The 19629-nt window shown below is 40.9% G+C and overlaps 2 protein-coding genes across 3 annotated transcripts in view; one reads left to right on the top strand and one right to left on the bottom strand.

The window, feature by feature from the left end:
* SRGAP1 (SLIT-ROBO Rho GTPase activating protein 1) overlaps nt 1–19629 on the bottom strand; it is a 284958-nt gene that overhangs the window by 229461 nt on the left and 35868 nt on the right. The gene's annotated exons all lie outside the window — the stretch shown is intronic.
* LOC125919292 (40S ribosomal protein S15a-like) lies at nt 463–1968 on the top strand. The gene has a single exon (XM_049625903.1). The coding sequence runs from the start codon at nt 1130–1132 to the stop codon at nt 1466–1468; it is 339 nt and encodes a 112-aa protein (XP_049481860.1). The 5' UTR covers nt 463–1129; the 3' UTR covers nt 1469–1968.

Here is a 19629-nt window from a genome sequence, read left to right as displayed (position 1 = left end):
ATCTATATGCTAACCCAAATGAAATACCCAGAAAGATTTCTATTAGTTAACTGTGTTCCCAAATTGAATTTGAGGCTCAGAATAACAACACATGAAAACGCAATTAAATGAAATCTAATGCAGAAATGTTTTACTAAGTGGAGAGCACCATATTTCAATAGGACTGTGGCAAATCATGCTATTTTAAGACACATCTGAAAGAGCAGGCAAGGTAAACTGAGGGGGTGACCAATGGGATTCTTGAGAGCATGTTCAAGCATTGCCGCCTAAATAAAAGGCTAATTCCTTTTAGAGGAATTTTCTTTCACCTCCTCCCTAGACTGTACACAGATTTCATTGATGAGGGTGAAAATATCCCTTTGCTCCACATAACCAAGCCATTAAAACAATGTAGTGGTAGTACATTTGAGACCACAATTGGCATGCCAAACATTATTCTCCTAAGTACAGCTCTAGTGGCCTTGGTTCTCACACTATTATCTCCCCTCAATTTGGCTGCACATATTGTTATGGAGCACATTAGCCTAATTCCCCAAACAAAAGTAATCTCAATATTTATTCCTATGGAAACCAAATCAAAATAGCACATATGTTCTAGTAGCAGGCTTTTACTGTGACCAGATCTTTTATTTAAAAACAGAAAATCTGACCCTGTCAAAAATGGACAATTCAAGGGTTTCATTTACATTACAAAAGAGTTAGTAACTTAGAATGATCTCTTCAATGTTAATTAACATTCAATTGACATCTGTTGTATAAAAAGAGGTCTATCAAATCAGTCTGCTCCTACCACCATTGCCCAAAATACGGCCACCCACATTGTGTGGTAACAAGAGAGGTCCCATACGTGTTCAATGGGAATAGGGTTCTCTGATCAAGCAAATCAAATCCAGTGTGAAGGATTTTCTGAATGTATTTGGAACAATCAAGGCTCCCCAAAGTTGTCTGACTACAGAAGCTTATTTTCAAATAATTCCAAATTAACTGAGAGTTAGCATTCTTCAGAAGACACTGGGAAATGTTGCTTTCAAAAAAAGATCCTCATTCCTATGCACAGACACAGTCCCCATAGTATGTACAGAGTGTTCAACAAAACGAGCCATCTTTCTGTGCCACCATATTGGTACTCATGAAGGTTTTGGCAGATGCTCTAAAGAGTATTAACAGTGCAAAGAGAGGCAAATGCCAACTTATTAGGCCATTCTCCAAAATCATCATCCGGTTTCTGACTGTGATGATGAAGCATGGTTACATTGGTTTATTTGAAATCACCGCTGATCACAGAGCTGGGAAAATGGTTGTGAACCTCACGAGCCGATTAAACAAGTGTGGCGCGATCAGCCCCAGATTTCGTGTACAACTCAAAGATCTAGAAAAATGGCAGAATAATCTGCTCCCATCCAGCCAATTTGGTTTCATGGGACTGACAACCTCAGCTGGCATCATGGACCATGAAGGAGTAAGATGAACGCACACAGGGGGAAAAGTCCTGAGATTCTTTTCCTAGGGATGGAATATATACATGCGAATAAAATGCTTCCATTGGGGAAAAAAAAAAAAAAAAAAGAGCCAGTGCTAGAAATGTAGCAATTTCACAAAACATCTAGACTTACTAACACTCTGTTGCTGTAGGGTCATAACTAGCTGAAGGTCAGCAGTGGAGTTAGACCACTTACACAGGGGACAAACACTGATTTGTTTCTGAGAGAGAGAGAAAACCCACAAAGTTGTGAGATCACGCCCTGAGCCTAAACGGAGTCTGCCGCTTAACTCACTGAGCCACCCAGGCACCCCAAGGGGGTTGGAACTTTCATTCGCACCCCACCCCACCCCCACCTCTAGGGAGGGGAGATGAATGGAGGTTGAATCAATCAATGGTGCCTACGTGATGAAGCCTCGATAAACACTCCTAGGGAAGGCATCTGGCCAGCTCCCAGGCTGCTGAGCACGCAGAAGTGCTGGAGGAATGATGTACCTGGAGAAGGCATGGAAACTCCACACCCCTCCCCGTACCAGGCTCTGTGCATCTCTTCCAACTGGCTGTCTGAGTTGTGTCCTTTCATAATAGAGCAGTAATCTAGAAAATAAATGGTTTTCCTGAGTTCTGTGCACCATTCTAGCAAAGGATCAATTGTTTGCCCTGAGGGGGTGGGGCGGGGGGTGGGGTGGGGGGCTGGAATTGGAACTTACAATTCATAGCTGGTTGGTCAGAAGCCAAGGTGACAACCTGGACTTGGAATGGACATCTGAAGTGGGGGCAGCCTTGTAGGGCTGAGCCCTTAGCCTGGGGGATCTGACTATCTCCAGGTAGACAGTGCCAGAATGGAGTTAAATCCTAGGACACAAAGGAGTTAAACTGTAGGACACCTAGCTGCTAAGAATTCCTTGGTGTCAGAAAAATCACCACACATTTGGTGGACAGAGGTATTCTGAGTTGAGTGTAGAGGAAAGAAGAAAAACAGAATTTTCTCTTGCACTGCTGAACTGGGCAATGCAGGGCCGACAGTTCCGTAAACCTTTCCAAACATACTTCCTATATATGTGCAACATTAAACCTTTTCTACAGTGGCTTAATAATTTCCACATGGGATAAGCAAAAGATCGGAGAAGCCAAAGAAAGACTCTGGTCTTGGTTTAACATTAACTTTCATATTAAACTATCCTATCAGGCCAGATCTTAAAAAGTCACAACAGAGTGCCTTGAACACAGTAAATGCTCAATAAATGTTTTTTCAGTAAACAGATGAAGGCTTTCACTTCCCAGTGCACAACAGAACTCTCTATAGTAGTGATGAGGGAGCGTGGGGCAAGCGGAGGGCAAAGTGCAGGCTAACAGCATCCCACCCACCCCCCCACCCCCAGTGACACATGTAGGATATTCCTTGGACACTCCAGGCCACCCAAAAACAGCAAAGGACAAAAGAGCAAATGGTTTAACTGGTTAAGAGTCTCCACCAGTCTACCAGAAAAGGCAATCCCATCAATGGCCACTAGGAACAACCTACTGTCATTAATGTTAAGGCTTTGCTCTGAAAAACCACCTTGGCTTGACAGTAGTCAGGCCTCCAGTAAGTCTTTTAGCATGTGCCAACTCTCCTTGGAAACTCCCTCTTGACGTTATCTCCCCAACTCGGTGAAACAGTCATACACTGCACCACCACGCCCCCCCCCAACACACTTGCAGCACAGCTCTTCTGCCCATGGGTCCCGTCCCTGTGCTTTAATAAGATCACCTTTTCGCACCAAAGACTTCTGGAAGAATTCTTTCTTGGTTGTCGGCTCCAGACCCCATGCACTGCCCCCTGCCATTACCCCCCAAATTCATCAGTAGCATCACATGTAACTACAGTAAGAAAGTTCTAATGAATATTGAAATGTTTAAATGTTCAGAGCTAATAAAAGTAAAATGTAGCACCTGGGTGGCTCAGTCCATGAAGCCTGACTCTTGCTTTGGCTCAGGTCATATCATCTTGCATTGGGATTCTCTCCCCGGAGCTCTCTCCGCCCCTCCCCCACTCACACACATGGGTGAACACGTGAATGTTCTTTCAAAATGAACATTTTTTTAGAAATCTAAAATGTAGCAGACTTATGTGAGGATTTGTCCAAGGTCACTTACGTAAGTCACTTGGCCTCTCGAGTTGGTTTTCTCTTCCGTACAATAAAGGGATTGGCCTATTTGATTCCTATCCATTTTCAGCTGTCAAATTTTAGCTGTCAGGCATGTCATGGGTACTCAGGAAACCTTTTCTACTTAATAACTGTAGCGGAGGACAGCTTAAAATGATAAAAATCAGATCTAGAACCTTATTTTATTCTTTTCGCTGAAACCCTCTGCCACTTTGCAGAGTTATTAATACAGAAAAGTACACTTTGATCTCTTCTTAGCCAGAGATGCCCTGCTGCCTGCCTACCACACGTGTAAGCACTTCTGAGCCCTACATTGGCAAAGCCTGGTTTTCTTACATTAATGGACCCGGCACTGCTCTGCTCAGATCTTCAATTTCTGTATTCTTTCACTTCAGTCTAAAATAAAATCCTCCTCCATTGAAGTCCCAAAATGACACCCTGTTTTTAGTTGACACATACAACATGTATTTTCCAATAAACTAAATAATGTCTGACTGGGGAGTGGGCAGGGAAAGTAGCATAATCACAAAGTAACTATAGCAGCAAAAGACTGGATTCCCTTTGCAGTAGTTTGAGTATGCAGCACAGAGTACCAAAGATCCTAATTTGGACTGGGGTTTACTATGTTGCTCTTCTTCTAAATGCCTACGTAACTGAACAGCCCAGCTCCATCTGAGATGGCATGCAATCAAGGAAAATAATGGGCCACAGCAAATAACTTCAAAGCCTTGGCACCTCTTAGGTTAATAATATATAATTGCTACAATTTCTTTCAGCACAGTACTTTAATTAAGTGCACTAAAGTCTCTACCTACCAACTTATTTTCAACCACAGGCAGCCATTTTGCACTCTAAAATGAGGTAGCTAGAGTGTTTTTTCAAAAAGTACGCCTCTCCTCAGTAACCTTTCCTGTAACAGTGGCTTAGAGACGAGACACAGGCTCATTCTAAGCCCACCTTCTAAGATTCAAAGAAGAATGAGCTGTACCTTTGAAGAGCTACACAAAGTGCTTACCAAGGTTTTATAAACGAGGTGCCATAAATTTTCCATACTGGACCCTCATGCAATGAAAAAAAAAAAAATGGCCTCAAGAGCCAAAAGGTTAAAAAAAAAAAAAAAATAGGGTTGGGAAAACATCAACTTTATCCTATTAAAATATACAAAAACAATACACAAAATATACTCTAGAGTATATTTTAAAAATTCCATTCCTAACACTGAAAGAGAAGGTGGGAGGTGAAGGTTTTTGACTCACTACCATCATGACTTAAAGGCATTTATCTACAACAGTTTTCAAAACTTTCATAATGAAACTGGCAGCAACAATTCAGTGTTACTTGTGACTTCATTATTTCAGAAACTATTTTTCACTATCCCTATTTGAGATTTAACTATAGTATTTAGAAATATGGCAGTAACCACCAGAGAAACTAAATACCAAACATTTAAAAATGATTGACACTGCAGTTCAAGGCTGGAGGTGAAAAACGAAAGGCTATTTTTCATCATATGCATGTTTATTCTATTATTTTTAATTATGTGCATATACTAGGTTGGTCATCTTTTTTTTAAGTTTATTTTGAGAGAAAGCAAGTGGGGGAGGGACAGAAAGAGAAGGCACAGAGGAGCCAAAGCAGGCTCTGCGCTGACAGCAGAGTCCGATGTGGGGCCTCAGGAGCTGTGAGATCATGACCTGAGCCGAAGTCAGACGCTTAACCGACTGAGCCACCCAGGCCCCCCCAGGTAGTTTTTTCCCCTATCATCTTCATCGCTGCACTATACTTTTTTGAGGGGGAGGAAGGCACAGAGTCAACCTCCTTTGCCAGTTTATTATCTGAATGTACTAATATCCTCCAAATGTTAGCCCAGGGGTACAGAGGAGGGAATGATAAGCTTTGATGGGGGTCAAAAATAACCTCAAGAGAAGCAGGTGAACCAAAGACCATGGGGTGTGGGGATGGTGAAAAGAACACTGAGGGTCAAGTGACTGAGTAGGGCCATCTCTTATACAAGTCTACTGGAAACACGTAAGCAAGAGGACAGGAAGGACAAGGAAGGACAAACAAGGACAAGAGAGCAGGTATTTGTCATCGGAAAACTTCCCTCTGGTAACAACTCAGGTGTGGGAGTGAAGGCCACTGGACGTGGGCCATGAGCATGCTAAGAGAGAGGTACTGAAGGACTCCCAACAGTGTGGAGGAGCGACCCAGAACCAAGTCCCTGAGTGTCCCAAGGAACGAGAGAGGGTGGGGTCCAGCAGGTGGCCTCACCCCACGGAAGAGGGAGGGCTTCCGTACGAAGAACGAAAAGGTGTCTGGAACCAGCAAAGCGGAGCTGAGCAGGGGGTAGAGCTTCCTCTAGGAAAGGCCCCCAGGGATGTATTTCTCCTTGGAGATGAAGAGGAAGAAACGCAAAGTTTTGGAGGAGCAGCCTATGAAGGCTGGGGTGTTGACTTACAGCAGAACCAGTTTTCCACAAGGCCCAGGAGAAGAGGACAGGAACGGGGCAGAACAGAGCCCGGAGGAGTAGTCGGCTTCCTACCTTTTCTGGCTGAGGACGAAACTGACCAACCACGCAGACCTGCTGTAGGCCAGGTGAAGAGCTTCTTTATTTAAATCCCAGTGAACAATACAGTGTACTATTAGTTTCAGGTGAACCGTGTCATGATTCAGCCCTTGCATACGTTCAGGTGAACAGCTTTCATTGTGCAGCCGCGGGTGCTCGGGCAGGCCTGGCCTGAGGAGTTCAGGCGGTAGCACTTACGCCTGGGGCGCTCCCTCCTCACCCCAGGTGCGGCTGGGCACTGCAGAGGTGGACGGTGAGTGAAGGGGTGTGGGGGCAGAGGCCACACCCCTGGCTTCAACATACACTGCTCACACCATGTTCCTCTAAATAGTTCCAGTTTCAACTTCCCACAGTCAGAAAGCACAACCTTTTGCGTTAACTCGGGTTATTTTTTCCGCCATGAAACCAAAACTCAAGCGTTGGTTAGTAGTCACTGCAGCCAGCATCATGAAGGAGGAAAAAACACACACCTGAACAACATCCACTCATCTACATCCTCCCTACCAGCTTACTCTCCCCTAACTCTTGGCCTGTCAACCTCAGTTTCTAAAGTGTAAGCGTGGCTCTAAAAAAACATGCTACTCCTTTCTGGTAAAAAAAAAACAAAAAACAAAAAAACAAAAAAACAAAAAAACAAAAAAACCCAGCACTGGCTTCTTGGGAGTTGGGGAGGAGAGGGGTGAACGAAGATTAATGCTGTTACTCTTATCCAGGGCAGGCATCAGAGCCTGGAGTATTCCGGAAGTACCTGCGAGGTCGAGAGATGTCATCGGTGTGAACCTGCAGCCATTTGTAAAAGTGAAAGAAGGGAGGGAAGCCACAGGTCAGTCAGGGAGAAATGGCATTTCATGGAAAAACTACACAAAGCAGACAAAAGAGTCGCTCATGGTAAATACACAATAACCATGAGACATTCTTATACTTTTATTTCAACTCCCTGTGACTAAGAAACATTTAGTATTTACCATATTTATTCATTCAACAAATATACAGTATGTACCTACGATGTACCCAGCATAGGTTAGATGCTTGGACTAACTCTCTGGGGGAGAAAAAGACGTAACTATTTGGTATGACACACACCAGGTCTCAGGATCTTTAGAGGGAAAAGCCAGTTCAGTTGTTAGCTGTCTCTTATGGCACTACTCACTCACTCCCAAATAACAAAGATCTTACAAAGGGAGAAACAAACCAACTCTGAGGCCATTATTATTTTCTTTATAAGACAGGCTCTCCTGCTTTGCATTCCATTGTTTTTACAGAGCAGATCTCTAAAATGTTGTCAAGTGGCATTAAACCTCTAAGAGCAGCAGCCGTGGCTGCCTGTGTCACTACTTGACTAGACAATTCACACGTGCTATGCTCTTTTAAAACCTACTTAAGTGGAGGACAGGAGAGGGGAGAGGAGGAAATCAGGAGCCCAGGCCAGAAATGCCACCACCACCTCCCAGTTGAGAATTCTCAAAGGAGTTTCAAGCTCTCCTAAAACCCTCTGCTGAGTCAGGAGGGCATTATGTGTGTGGCTTTGCCCCTCTGTCATTCACGCACTCACTCCTTCCTTCCTTCCACAAACAAGCATGGAGCACTTAGCATCCACTCTGCACCTGGCTCTGCCCTGGGCACTGTGGTCACAGGGATGAGGAAAATTACAGGATGGATACTGTTCCCACGCACACGGGGAGGAGAACGACTTTCAAGGCAGAAAAAAACCACACGTGCACAAAATGGGAGTGGGGAGGGGGCCTCTAGGGCCACAGAAAGTAAAATTTAAGAGAACGAGGAGCCATGGGCAGGGCTGAGGGTGTGTTTTTCTTGGACCAGTCCTCCATCCCCACTGACCCTCTCCATTCATGATCCATCCCAGGTGCCAGGCGCAAGCTTGGTTCTGAACAGAACCATGTCCAGTGTTCATCAGGCTATGCTGTGACCTAGCTGGACATGAGGGCTGCAGAAGGTTCTGTGGCAGCTTAGACTACCTTGGAGGGGCTTCGTTCTGCCATGAGCTGTATTTCTGACCAAGATGGTAGACGTTACACTGTTTTGTGGCAGAATTACCCAACAATGTGAGACCATGGTCATCCTCCCCGGGTAAAAATGGAAGATAGTGACATGTGCCTGGATAGTTGGGAAGCTGCCAATTCTTTTAGTTTTAACAGAATTTTCAGTCACTGAAAAAAAGCTTTTTGATACAGACAAGAAACATTAATAGCTCCTCACAGTTCTAGAAAAATGTAAAGCTCCTGTCAACGTTTACCCTGTGGTGGGAGAAGATGAAAACCCAGAGTACGCAATGCCTTGGACGTGTTAATCTTGTGATTTGGTCCATCTTGTGCTTTACTTGCAAACCAACTCGGAAAAGAGAAATCTCCACGTTCTAAACAAGAAGACCCAACGTCTGATACTGCAAGAAAAGAGACTCCATACAGAAACTAAATAGCTACAATAAACTCAATGCTACTCAGGGCAACAGATAAAAAGCCTCTGGACTCCATACAGAGTTCTAGAGTCTCTGTGGAAAGTCAGCCCAAGATGGAGGAATGAAGCTGGACCACTTTCTTACACCATACACAAAAATAAACTCAAATGGATTAACAACCTAAATGTGAGACCTGAAACCATAAAAATCCTTGAAGAGAACACAGGCAATAATCACTCTGACATCAGCCGTAGCAACATTTTTCTAGATAGGTCTCCTGAGGCAAGGGAAACAAAAGCAAAAATAACTATTGGGACTACATCAAAATAAAAAGCTTCTGCACAGTGAAGGAAACAATCAACAAAACTAAAAGGCAACCTACTGAATGGGAGAAGATATTTATAAATGATATATCCAATAAAGGGCTAGTACCCAAAATATATAAAGAACTGATACAACTCAATACCCAAAAAAACAAATAATCCAATTTAAAAATGGGCAGAAGACATGAACAGACATTTCTCTAAAGAAAACATAAGGATGGCCAACAGACACAGGAAAAAGATGCTCAGCATCACTCATCATCAGGGAAATGCACATCAAAACCACAATGAGGTATCACTTCACACATGTCAGAATGGCTAGAATCAAAAACACAAGAAATAACTAATGTTGTGAGGATATAGAGAAAAAGGAACCCTTGTGCACTGTTGGTAGGAATGCCAACTGGTGCAGTCACTGTGGAAAACAGTATGGAGGTTCCTTAAAAAATTAAAAATACAATCCGATAATTGTACTACTGGGTATTTACCCAAAAAAGACAAAAATGCTAATTCAAAGGGATACATGCACCCGTGCATTTACTGCAGCATTATTTACAATAACCACATCATAGAAAGAGCCCAGGTGCCCCCCTATAGATGAATGGATAAAGAAGTGGTATAGGTATACAATGGAATATTAATCATAAAATGAATGAAATCTTGCCATCTGCAACAATATGGGTGGATCTAAAGAATATAATGTTTTTTTATAAATGTTAACTTATTTTTGAGAGACAAAGAGCAAGCAGGGGAGGGGCAGAGAAAGACAGAAACACAGAAGCAGAAGCAGGCTCCAGGCTCTGAGTTGTCGGCACAGAACCCAATGTGGGGCTTGAACTCACAAGCAGTGAGATCATGACCTGAGCTGAAGTCGGACGCTTCAACTATTGAGCCATCCAGCCTCTATCAGTATTTCTAAAGGAGAGAACACAGAGCAGACCTGAAAGATCATCTTAAAAGTCTTCCTACTGTGAAAGCCTCAATTCAAAGTGCAGGTTGCAGGCTGTAGGAGAGGGGAAATAAAATGACTGTTGTGGATGCCTGGGTAGCTCAGTCAGTTTAGCATCTGACTTCAGTTTCAGGTCATGATCTTGTGGTTTGTGAATTCGAGCACCACATTGGGCTCTGTGCTGACAGTGGGGAGCCTACTTGGTATTCTCCCTCTCTCTCCCTTTCTCTGCTACTTCCCTACTTGCTCTCTCTCTCTCAAAATAAATAAATGAAAAAAAAAAAAAAAAAGACTGTCCTTAGTCAAGAAGAAATGGAGCTTCTTGGGCATTACCTTCCAGACAAATCATGATATGGAAAAAGAGGGGGAAAGTTCCGGTGCAGATGGCAAGATGAGATACCAGGACAAAGAGCTGGAAACCTTAAGAAGCCATTCAAAAATCTCGAAGAAAACTTGGAAAGAGCCATTTCTTCTTCTCAAAGCAGACTCTGTTCCTTGAACTGAAAGCTCGTGGTCACTGGATGAGAACATGGGAAGCTGAAAGAAACCTTCTCCAGACAAGAGGCAGCTGCAGACCTGAGACAGCTCAACCCTAATTACACTCAACTTCTAAAGTGGATCCTCCTGCATCTGATGAGTCAAACCTTTTTCTTCCTCCTCTATTGCCAAATCCAATGTTTCCAATGGATCTAAATGGGGCGTTTATAGCAAGAGGATTTCCTCTTCCTCGCCCTTCTCCAGAAAGCATGGAGAAGCATAACCCCCAACTGCCACCTCCACACCCTCCCCCCCCAAGCTGGCTATCCATTCAGGGTCTCTTTTCCTCATCCTCCCTCATGTGTTGGGTTTTTCCCTGTATGCTCCTGTGCGGAAAATAGAAGTGAGATACCTTTGGCGGGGGCGGGGGGGTCACTGCACCTCCACACAAATCCCCTGATCAAAATCCTGACACACACAGGGAGGGCCTTAAGTCATTTTGCATCTTACTTTTTACTGTGAAGTATTTTTGAATTATTTATGGTTAGTTAAAAAATTTACATAAATGTTTTTACTTTTGCTCAAATTGCAACTCATTTTTTTTATTTTTTTAACGTTTTTGCTTATTTTTGAGAGACACAGAGAGACAGAGCACAAGCAGGGGAGGGGCAGACAGAGAGGGAGACACAGAATCTGAAGCAAGTTCCAGGCTCTGAGCTGTCGGCACAGAGCCCGATGCAGGGCTCAAACCCACAAATGAGAGATCATGACCTGAGCCAAAGTCAGACGCTTAACCTACTGAGCCACCCAGGTGCCCCAACTGCAACTCACTGTAAATTTTAGACAGTTTTTAGTGAAAAGAGATAGTTCAAATTATTACATTATATCATATATTCTAGAAAATATAAGCAGCAAATCTGAATCTGATGAGCCAGACCACTGTTCTCTCAACAATACATTATCCACAAGCAGTTAGTTTCAGCTCCCAGGGATGTTTGAAGTAGCAAATGCTTTTCTTCCTGCCAGTGGCTCTACATAACACAGTTGTAGGAAAAGGGGGAACGCTCCCTGTTGGGCTCCATTTTAAAAATCTACTCCAATAATGTGGGACTCAAAACTAATGACAATATTCAATATTACATGTAAAAATCTCAGTGACTAATGCTCTACATACTTCTTACTGTATGCATTCAAAAGGATTTCCCTTTACAGGAAATGTCAAAATAGGGGTATGTTTTAAACAATGAATAAGCCCTGGGTAGGGCTGTCAGCATGAAGACACAGTCTGATACTAGAGGCATTTTTACAAGTTCAACAATTTTGTATACGCAACGTCATCTACTTTTAGCCTTTCTCTCCCTATCTCTCCCTCTCCCTCTCTCTCTCTCCCTGTGTGTGTGTGTGTGTGTGTATGTGTGTGTGTGTGTGTGTGTGTGTGTGTGTGTCTGTGTGTGTGTGTGTGTGTATGTATAATTTTTCTTTAATTTTCAATTTAGGAAGATGTTTGGTCATAAGAACAAGAGCACTTGCAATGAGAGATGTTTCAGAGTCTACTACCTAGAGGACTTCAAAAAAGGAAAAATGGCTTCCTTCTAACTTCAAGGGAAAAGACTTACCTTGGTAAATTACCTTTGCTACTACAAAAATGTGTTTTGTTTCAAAAGAGAAGCTTTGGGGATAGACTGAGAGACACAAGGGCAGGCCCATCTATAACCGAAGAACAGTCTTACAATTCCATAAACTGGGGTGTGTCCGATCTTACTACCACTTGCCCTGCTGAGTCTTTCATTCTCCTTTGAAAACCTCATGGAAATGAAGACATCCAGGGTTAAATGAGAAAGGTCCCTGCTGGCCTGACCCCAAATGGGAATAAGGGCCTTGGCAAGTGGGCTTGAATGTCCTGCTAGGCAGGTGGTGGCTTGGCAGCCTGTCACCCAGACTGAAGGCTAACGATGCAACTGCATGATGAACCAGATCTGCACTTTGTCTGGGCTGGAACTGGATATCCCCGCACATGCTTCAGGAACCAGCAATGATCTCTGGGCAGCCCCTTATTGGGTCACAGAAGTTTCCGCTGCTGACTTCTCACTGGCCTTGAAAAGTTACTTTATGAACTATCTACAGAATGTCATGACTAAGAGTTTTAAGAAAGCTGTCTTGGTCCTTTGTAGGTAACTAATTAGTATTTGGGTACAAAACATAAAAACTAAGAGACCCTGTTTGTTCTCAGACATCTAAGAAGTTGATTTACAAAACAGACTTTAACAAACATTTTGTAAATAAATTCAATAAATTGGTTAACTATAATAAAAGATTTAGGTTCAGTATGATTTTTTTAGTATCTGTCATTTTGAGCAATTAAATAGCATTTTGTCTTTAAAAAAAATTTAAGTTTATTTATTTATTTACTTATTTATTTAGAGAGTGAATGCAAGTGGTGGAGGCAGGGAGACAGAGGGAGAGAAGAGAAAATCCCAAGCAATCTCCACACTGTCAGTGCTGAGCCTGACGTGGGGCTCGAACTCATAAACTTCGAGATCATGACCTGAGCCAAAGTCAGATACTTAACAACTGAGCCACCCAGGCACCCCAAAATTTTTAATTATAAAAACCTTATAGCAACATTATAAATATTGGAAAGTGGAGAGAAAAAAAAAAGAGTTATCCTTAGTCTCAACACTACAGCTTCACTTTTTATCTATTCATCTAAAAATGCATATTTAACTTAATTATATTCATGCTGTATAAGCAACTCCGTATTATAATTTTCCATTTGTTTTCAACATTGCTTACTTTCATAATATTTCCTACTATTTTATTCCATTAAATTACAACTTTTTAAAATATGGTTTGCTTATTATTTGTTAGGGTTTTCATCATTTATTTTACTTTATTTTTTTTTAAGTTTATTTATTTATTTATTTATTTAGTAATCTCTACTCCCAAAGTGGGGCTCGAACTCACAACCCTGAGATCAAGAGTCACAAGCTCTTAATACACCATATATCACCTCTCGATATTGTGTTAAAAATTTAAGATAGGAAACCAGAAGTAGCTCCAACCAGACAGAAAAACTGAATGGATGAAAAAGTACTCACTCTAAAAATCATTCTAAAATTTAATTAAGATTAAGTTATAGAGAAACCATCAAAAAAAAAAAAAAGAGAGAATATAGTATTTATCAGATCTATGGGGAAGTGATCATTCAGTTTATAAGCAACAGAAGATACGGTAAAAGGAAAGACTGACAATCTCAAATATTAAACATAGGTAATTCAAATAACAATATTCTGACAGTTGACAAAGTCAACTGGCAATAAAATGTAAGCTAATAAGAAAACCACATTTAAAAAAAGTTTAAAGTAACTTTTATTTCAAGAAGGACTCCAGGGGCGCCTGGGTGGCTCAGTCAGTTAAGCGGCCGACTTCGGCTCAGGTCATGATCTCGCGGTCCGTGAGTGCTGACCGCTCAGAGCCTGGAGCCTGTTTTGGATTCTGTGTCTCCCTCTCTCTCTGACCCTCCCCCGTTCATGCTCACTCTCTCTCTGTCTCAAAAATAAATAAACGTTAAAAAAAAAAAAAAAAAAAAGAAGGACTCCAGAAGAATAAATTAATGTATATAAAATAGTTTAAGGCAGAAATACGTTAAAACAGCACTCTGGACATACACTTGATTTTCAAATACAACGGCTACGGGTACTCTGAAGCCTCTTGTTTCTTTCAAAAAGTATTACTACACCAACAAAGACTCTACACACATTAAATGGTAATAATGAGTGCTAAAGAAATGATGAACACCATGAAATGACTTACATGAATTATGTTTAATCCTCACAATAACATATGCCTCCGTACTATTATTACCTGCATGTTACAGGTAAGGAAAGTGAGGTAAAGAGGTCAACTAACCTGAACAAGGTCATGGAGCTGGGATGGGAATCTAAACATCGTGATCCAAAGCCAGCATCTAGTCAATATGCTATAAACTTTACTGGTCCTCCAAACAAAATGTAACTGCTAAAATCTATCACCATAGGCTATCAACTTAAAATGATAAATTCTTTCTCCTTACGAATGATTATTACCATGCAAATGAAATTCTGATAACCTTTTCTATCCCCATGATACGGTAATATTATTCCATATATGTATCATAAAATATCCATAAGTGGTTTACTGTAATGTATCAATGATCTAGATCCCATGCAAGCACTTTGATGTATACCAGCCCAGTCGTATGTTCACACACCATTGTGTCTACTGCAGAAAATTACTATCTGTAATCTCAAGAGCTCAATGCCACTGGATTTCAACTAAGGTAAGGTGTGACCCTGACAGTTTCCAGAAAGTCAATGTGACTTTGTAGGTGGTAGAACCGCTGTTGGCTGCTCTCCTGCAATGCTATTACACAATCGGCACCAAAAAAATGAAGGATAAGAAAACAGTCAACTTCCCGAAATACACAGTACCTGTCCTTTTGGATTATGGGCACTGAAAAAAGCGTTGACAACAATGTGTGGCTCTGGAGTGACGCCCTCCCCACACCTCCCCCTCCCAATCTGGCTATATTTTTGAGAGGGACCCTAGCAAAGTGAAAAGCATACAGATAAAGGATGTCGGTCAGGCTACTGAGAGGCCTGGACAGCACCATGCACTCATTCATTCACACATCAACACATTTTCAAGGTGCACCCAGGGTATCCCAGGAGCGGCAAACCAAAAAAAGAATCAGAGCCCCTATCCTTATAAACCTGCAGTTCTACAGAGAGAAACCAGAGAAAATAATGAGAATATAACATAGAGTGTGGTTTAAAAGAGGTCACAGAAGGTGCTTTCAGATTTCAGAAGATGAAGAAGAAACTGGGGACCTGAGATACCATACTCTATGAGGTCTGGGCTCTCAGGATCAGTGCTGGAGCCACAGGTTGGAACCTGGGGATGGGGATGCTCCAACTGAGGGTCTTGGCCCAGAGCAACATCAAGGCTTAATCCCCTAAGAGGATCTCCAGTTACCTCAAACCAGATCACCTTCCATTGGCGGTGGTGGGGGCTGGGTTAAATTTGGGTAAGTTAATAACATTCACTTACAGTTGGTCACTACTTTTTAAGAAGAAAAGAGACAAATTCACTATTTAGTAACTGATTCTATTCAAGAGTGACTGATCTGGGTATTTTAAAAGAATTCCCATGAATTTGCTTCTGCCCACACCAGTGCCCCTCAAAGTATGACTGTGTGGGTCAGAGCTACCAGTCTGCCATATCTTTATCACCAGTCCCCAAAGAAATAAGCAGAGAGATTAGATTTAGAAATTTTACGTGTTTACTAGATCTCATAAAAAAAAAAAATGGGGCTGTGTATATATCTATCTGCCTTTGTTTATTTCATTTTTGTAATAATTCACCTTAGTGTATTTTATAAAAACATTGATTCATGACACGTTGGAAAAAAAATAGCCTTTCACCACAGATAGTTTGAGAGGCACAGTTCCAAATAATTTTGAGTGTGTAATTACACAGAAGTGTATTTCCTTCCAACTCTTAAAAAAACCAAAGGACATAAAATAACAAAAAAGTTTTTAAAAACAAAAAAAGCTTTGATGTAGCCGTCAAGGTAAGATTCTCACCTAAGTTTTTAAGAACTATCATTTATTGGATTTATCTTTTTCAGGCACTGAGGCTTACACTTTATTTTTTAATTTTTATTTATTTTTATTTATTTATTTATTTTTTTTTTTTGAGAGACACAGAGTGTGACCAGGGGAGTGGCAGAGAGAGAGAGGGAGACACAGAATCCAAAGCAGACTCCAGGCTCTGAGCTGTCAGCATAGAGCCTGACGTGGGGCTGAAACCCACAAACCAAAAGATCATGTCCTGAGCCGAAGTCAGACACTTAACCAACTGAGCCACGTAGGCACCCTGAGCCTTACACTTTATATGCATGGGCTCATTCAATCCTCATAGCAACCCAACAAAGTAAAAATTATCACTATTTTACCCGTGAGAAAACTGAGCCCTAAGAAAGCCACATCACAAAACAATAACTTGCAGGTAGTAAGGGGTAGAACAACAGGTGAACTGCAAAAGACTGAACTGCAAAGCCAGAACACGATCCTAAGATAACTCAGCATCTACTTACTTATGAATCAACAGGTGTAATGTCTAACCTCTCAGGCAAGCAAGGCACTCCCCATTCCCCCTGGCTCTGTTCCAAGAGATGTGAGGGAACCTGACTACCAAAGTCAACTGTCATACAAACTGCAACTTTGAGAACAAGAATTTGTCTCTGATTTTTAAAAAGGCCACCAACAAACTCTTAATTCTCTATAGTAGTATTTGGCAAACTACCGTCCATGGGCAAAATCCAGCTTACCTCCTGTTTTTATAAATACAGCTTTCCCAGAATACAGCCATGCCCATTAATCTACACATTGTAATTTATGGCCAGTCTTGGATACAAATGGCAGAGGAGAGTAGTTGTGACAGTGACCATAAGAGCTACAATGCCTATAATGTTAACTTCCTGGCTTTTAACAGAGAAAGCTTGTCAACTCCTCCGTATCAGTAAGACCGGCAACAGCACAGATTATGAATCAATAAAGAAAGTTCCAATCTCATTTTAGACATTAGGATTCAGTGTCTGACATAACAAAACTTCTCTCATGTTGGCTTTAGAGCTGACTTGCATTCTGGATATTTTTTCCCTTTGTCAAATATTTATTTACTTGTCTGTTTATTTATTTATTGTTAAAGTTTATTTTTGAGAGAAAAAGATGGGGGGGGAGGGGCAGAGAGAGAGGGGGAGAGAGAGAATCCCAAGCTGATGAGGGGCTCGAACTCAAAGTACCAAACGGTGAGATCAAGACCTGGGCCAAAATCAGGAGTCAGACACTTAACCGACTGGCCATCCAGGTGCACCCCCCCCCCGCCCCCACCCTCGGTCAAGTTTTTAAAGGAAAATGTACCAACTAGCAAATTCTCTCAAGTGAGGGTGGCAGAAAGGTGAAGTGTTTTAAATAACCTACAACATAAAGAGGCTCTGTCATCAACTGGTAGCAGCGGTGTTGTAAGAACCACAGTGGACTTCAGGCATACATTCTTAACACTTTCCACATATTTGTGAGGATTTCAGGTAATCCTTCTAATGACCCCAGGAAGGTGAGGCCACCAGGTCCCAGTGAGATTTGGTAACCTGATTAGGACAGGGCTGAGAAGCTAATAAGTACTGAATCTACAATCTGGTCCAACACTCACTCGGACTCTGAAGCTCACCCGGCACTTCTCCCTTGTGTTGACAAAGAACGGCAACATGCAAAAGAATCTAAATTAATCTAAATCTACCTCAAAATGTAAAGTAACAAGATATAACCAAATTTTTTAAAATGAGAATTTGTTAATATTATAGACCATCAAAATGAAGTAACCAGATACTTGTAACACTACCATTAACCTTTGAAAACAAATGTTTCACCCGACAATTTTATTTACTTAAATGAGTCTGAGTTTCTGTTTTAACAAAAAAGAGAAAAAAAACATGACAGAGACACATCTTAATTACAGGCTTTTTTGGTTCTGATAGGAATGGTATTTTCCTATTAGATTATACTTTCCAGAAGAACAATGCCATTTAAATCCTTCTGAAGGGAAAAATGCCTTCCAGTGGATCTACGTTTGCAAAAAAGAAAGCATTGGCAGAGAGTCAAGTTTTCCCAAAGTACATATACATATGCCAAATAAGTACAGTTAGAAAACTAAAGAGGCATTCCGATCCATTATTCTCATTTTCAACATTACTGCTAGTTAAGGAGGTGCCATTCAATTCCTAAGTCTGGTTCATTGGCTCGCTAATAATTTCTAAGCAGAAAATGACACAGCCAACCAAAATCATATATAGTAAGAAAATAAATTGTATTTGATCCTAAAAAAGTTAAAACACTCTAGTTGGTTACCTATTTGCATAACCAATAAATTCACCAAATCATGTCTGTCTTCTAAATTGATTTTGACATACACCATTCTGCTTGTCACAGTATTTTAGTCAGAAATACTTGTTGCATAGTATATAGACTACTTCTAAATGGTAGAAACATCTTGAACTGTGTAGTTTTTAAACATAATTCTTCATCAAAGGGTTATATGCTTTTTGGAATTTGAGTTCCACAAACACTGTAATTTCACTGTTAAACATATTTACAGGGTCATACATATTCAAATTATGTAATAAAGATAGTACAAACGGCTGATAAAATGCAATTAACATTCATTTACAGTAGCTTAGCAGGCTTTGCCAAATGCTACTTCCCGTAACAGGCTATGAGGCTCTGATTGCATTAAGCTTCCCAATTATTCTTTTCTATCCTATGGTATTTTAACACTATTTCTGAGATTCCAAAAATCATCAGCAAGTGGATTTCAAGGTCTTTCGGAGTTCACAAGGCCTCTAGTCCATGATATTAAAATATTTTTCCCAGGTGCCTATGTCTTCCAAGTTCATATTTCTGAATTTCTTATATTTTTATAAACGATGGTTATTTTTGAATTCTGTGATCTTTCCAGTTTAAGTCTATAAAACTGAGACCTCTGATAAAAGGTTTTTCAAACTTTTCATGTTGGTTTCATATAAATAAACACACATTTTTGAAAAAGCACATTACTCTCAATTTCCTCTGGTACATTTCAGATATATTCTGTCTTAGAGATACAATAAACATGATTATTATGTTTTAAGCAGTAAACACTGCTGTCAGCACATTACTTTCATTAAGTGAATTTTATCATTCGGTTTCATAAACAGCAGCTGGTTATTCTTGCTGTCTCATTACTTCCTCATAGAGATCAGCAAGCCTTGGGAAGTGACTATTTACAATTAAGAAACTTTGTATATTACAGAGACCTCTAAACTTGTAATCAACTAGAGATTCAAATTATGTCCTTTTATAGAATTAATGGACCTTTGTATACCAAACACACTCCTACTATCCCACCAAAAAACGTTTGAGGCTATGAAAAATGTGCCTATTTCTTGCTTAACCTTGTAACCTTAGGACAGGTCAAAAAGGATGTCTGATATAGAAGCTTTGTGATAATCTTTTTCAAGTCCTTCATGTTCTAAACTTTTAAAACTATAACTTTAGAAATATATTTAAAGAAATCTCAGTGCCAATTTGTACATAAAATATGCCAATACACATTTCTTTTTTTTTTTTTAACGTTTCTTTACTTTTGAGAGAGAGAGAGAGAGAGAGAGAGAGAGAGAGAGAGAGAGAGAGAG

The sequence above is a fragment of the Panthera uncia genome, chromosome B4 (assembly GCF_023721935.1).
Source record: "Panthera uncia isolate 11264 chromosome B4, Puncia_PCG_1.0, whole genome shotgun sequence".
Lineage (NCBI taxonomy): Eukaryota > Metazoa > Chordata > Mammalia > Carnivora > Felidae > Panthera > Panthera uncia.
This window is presented reverse-complemented; position numbering and strand designations above follow the sequence as displayed.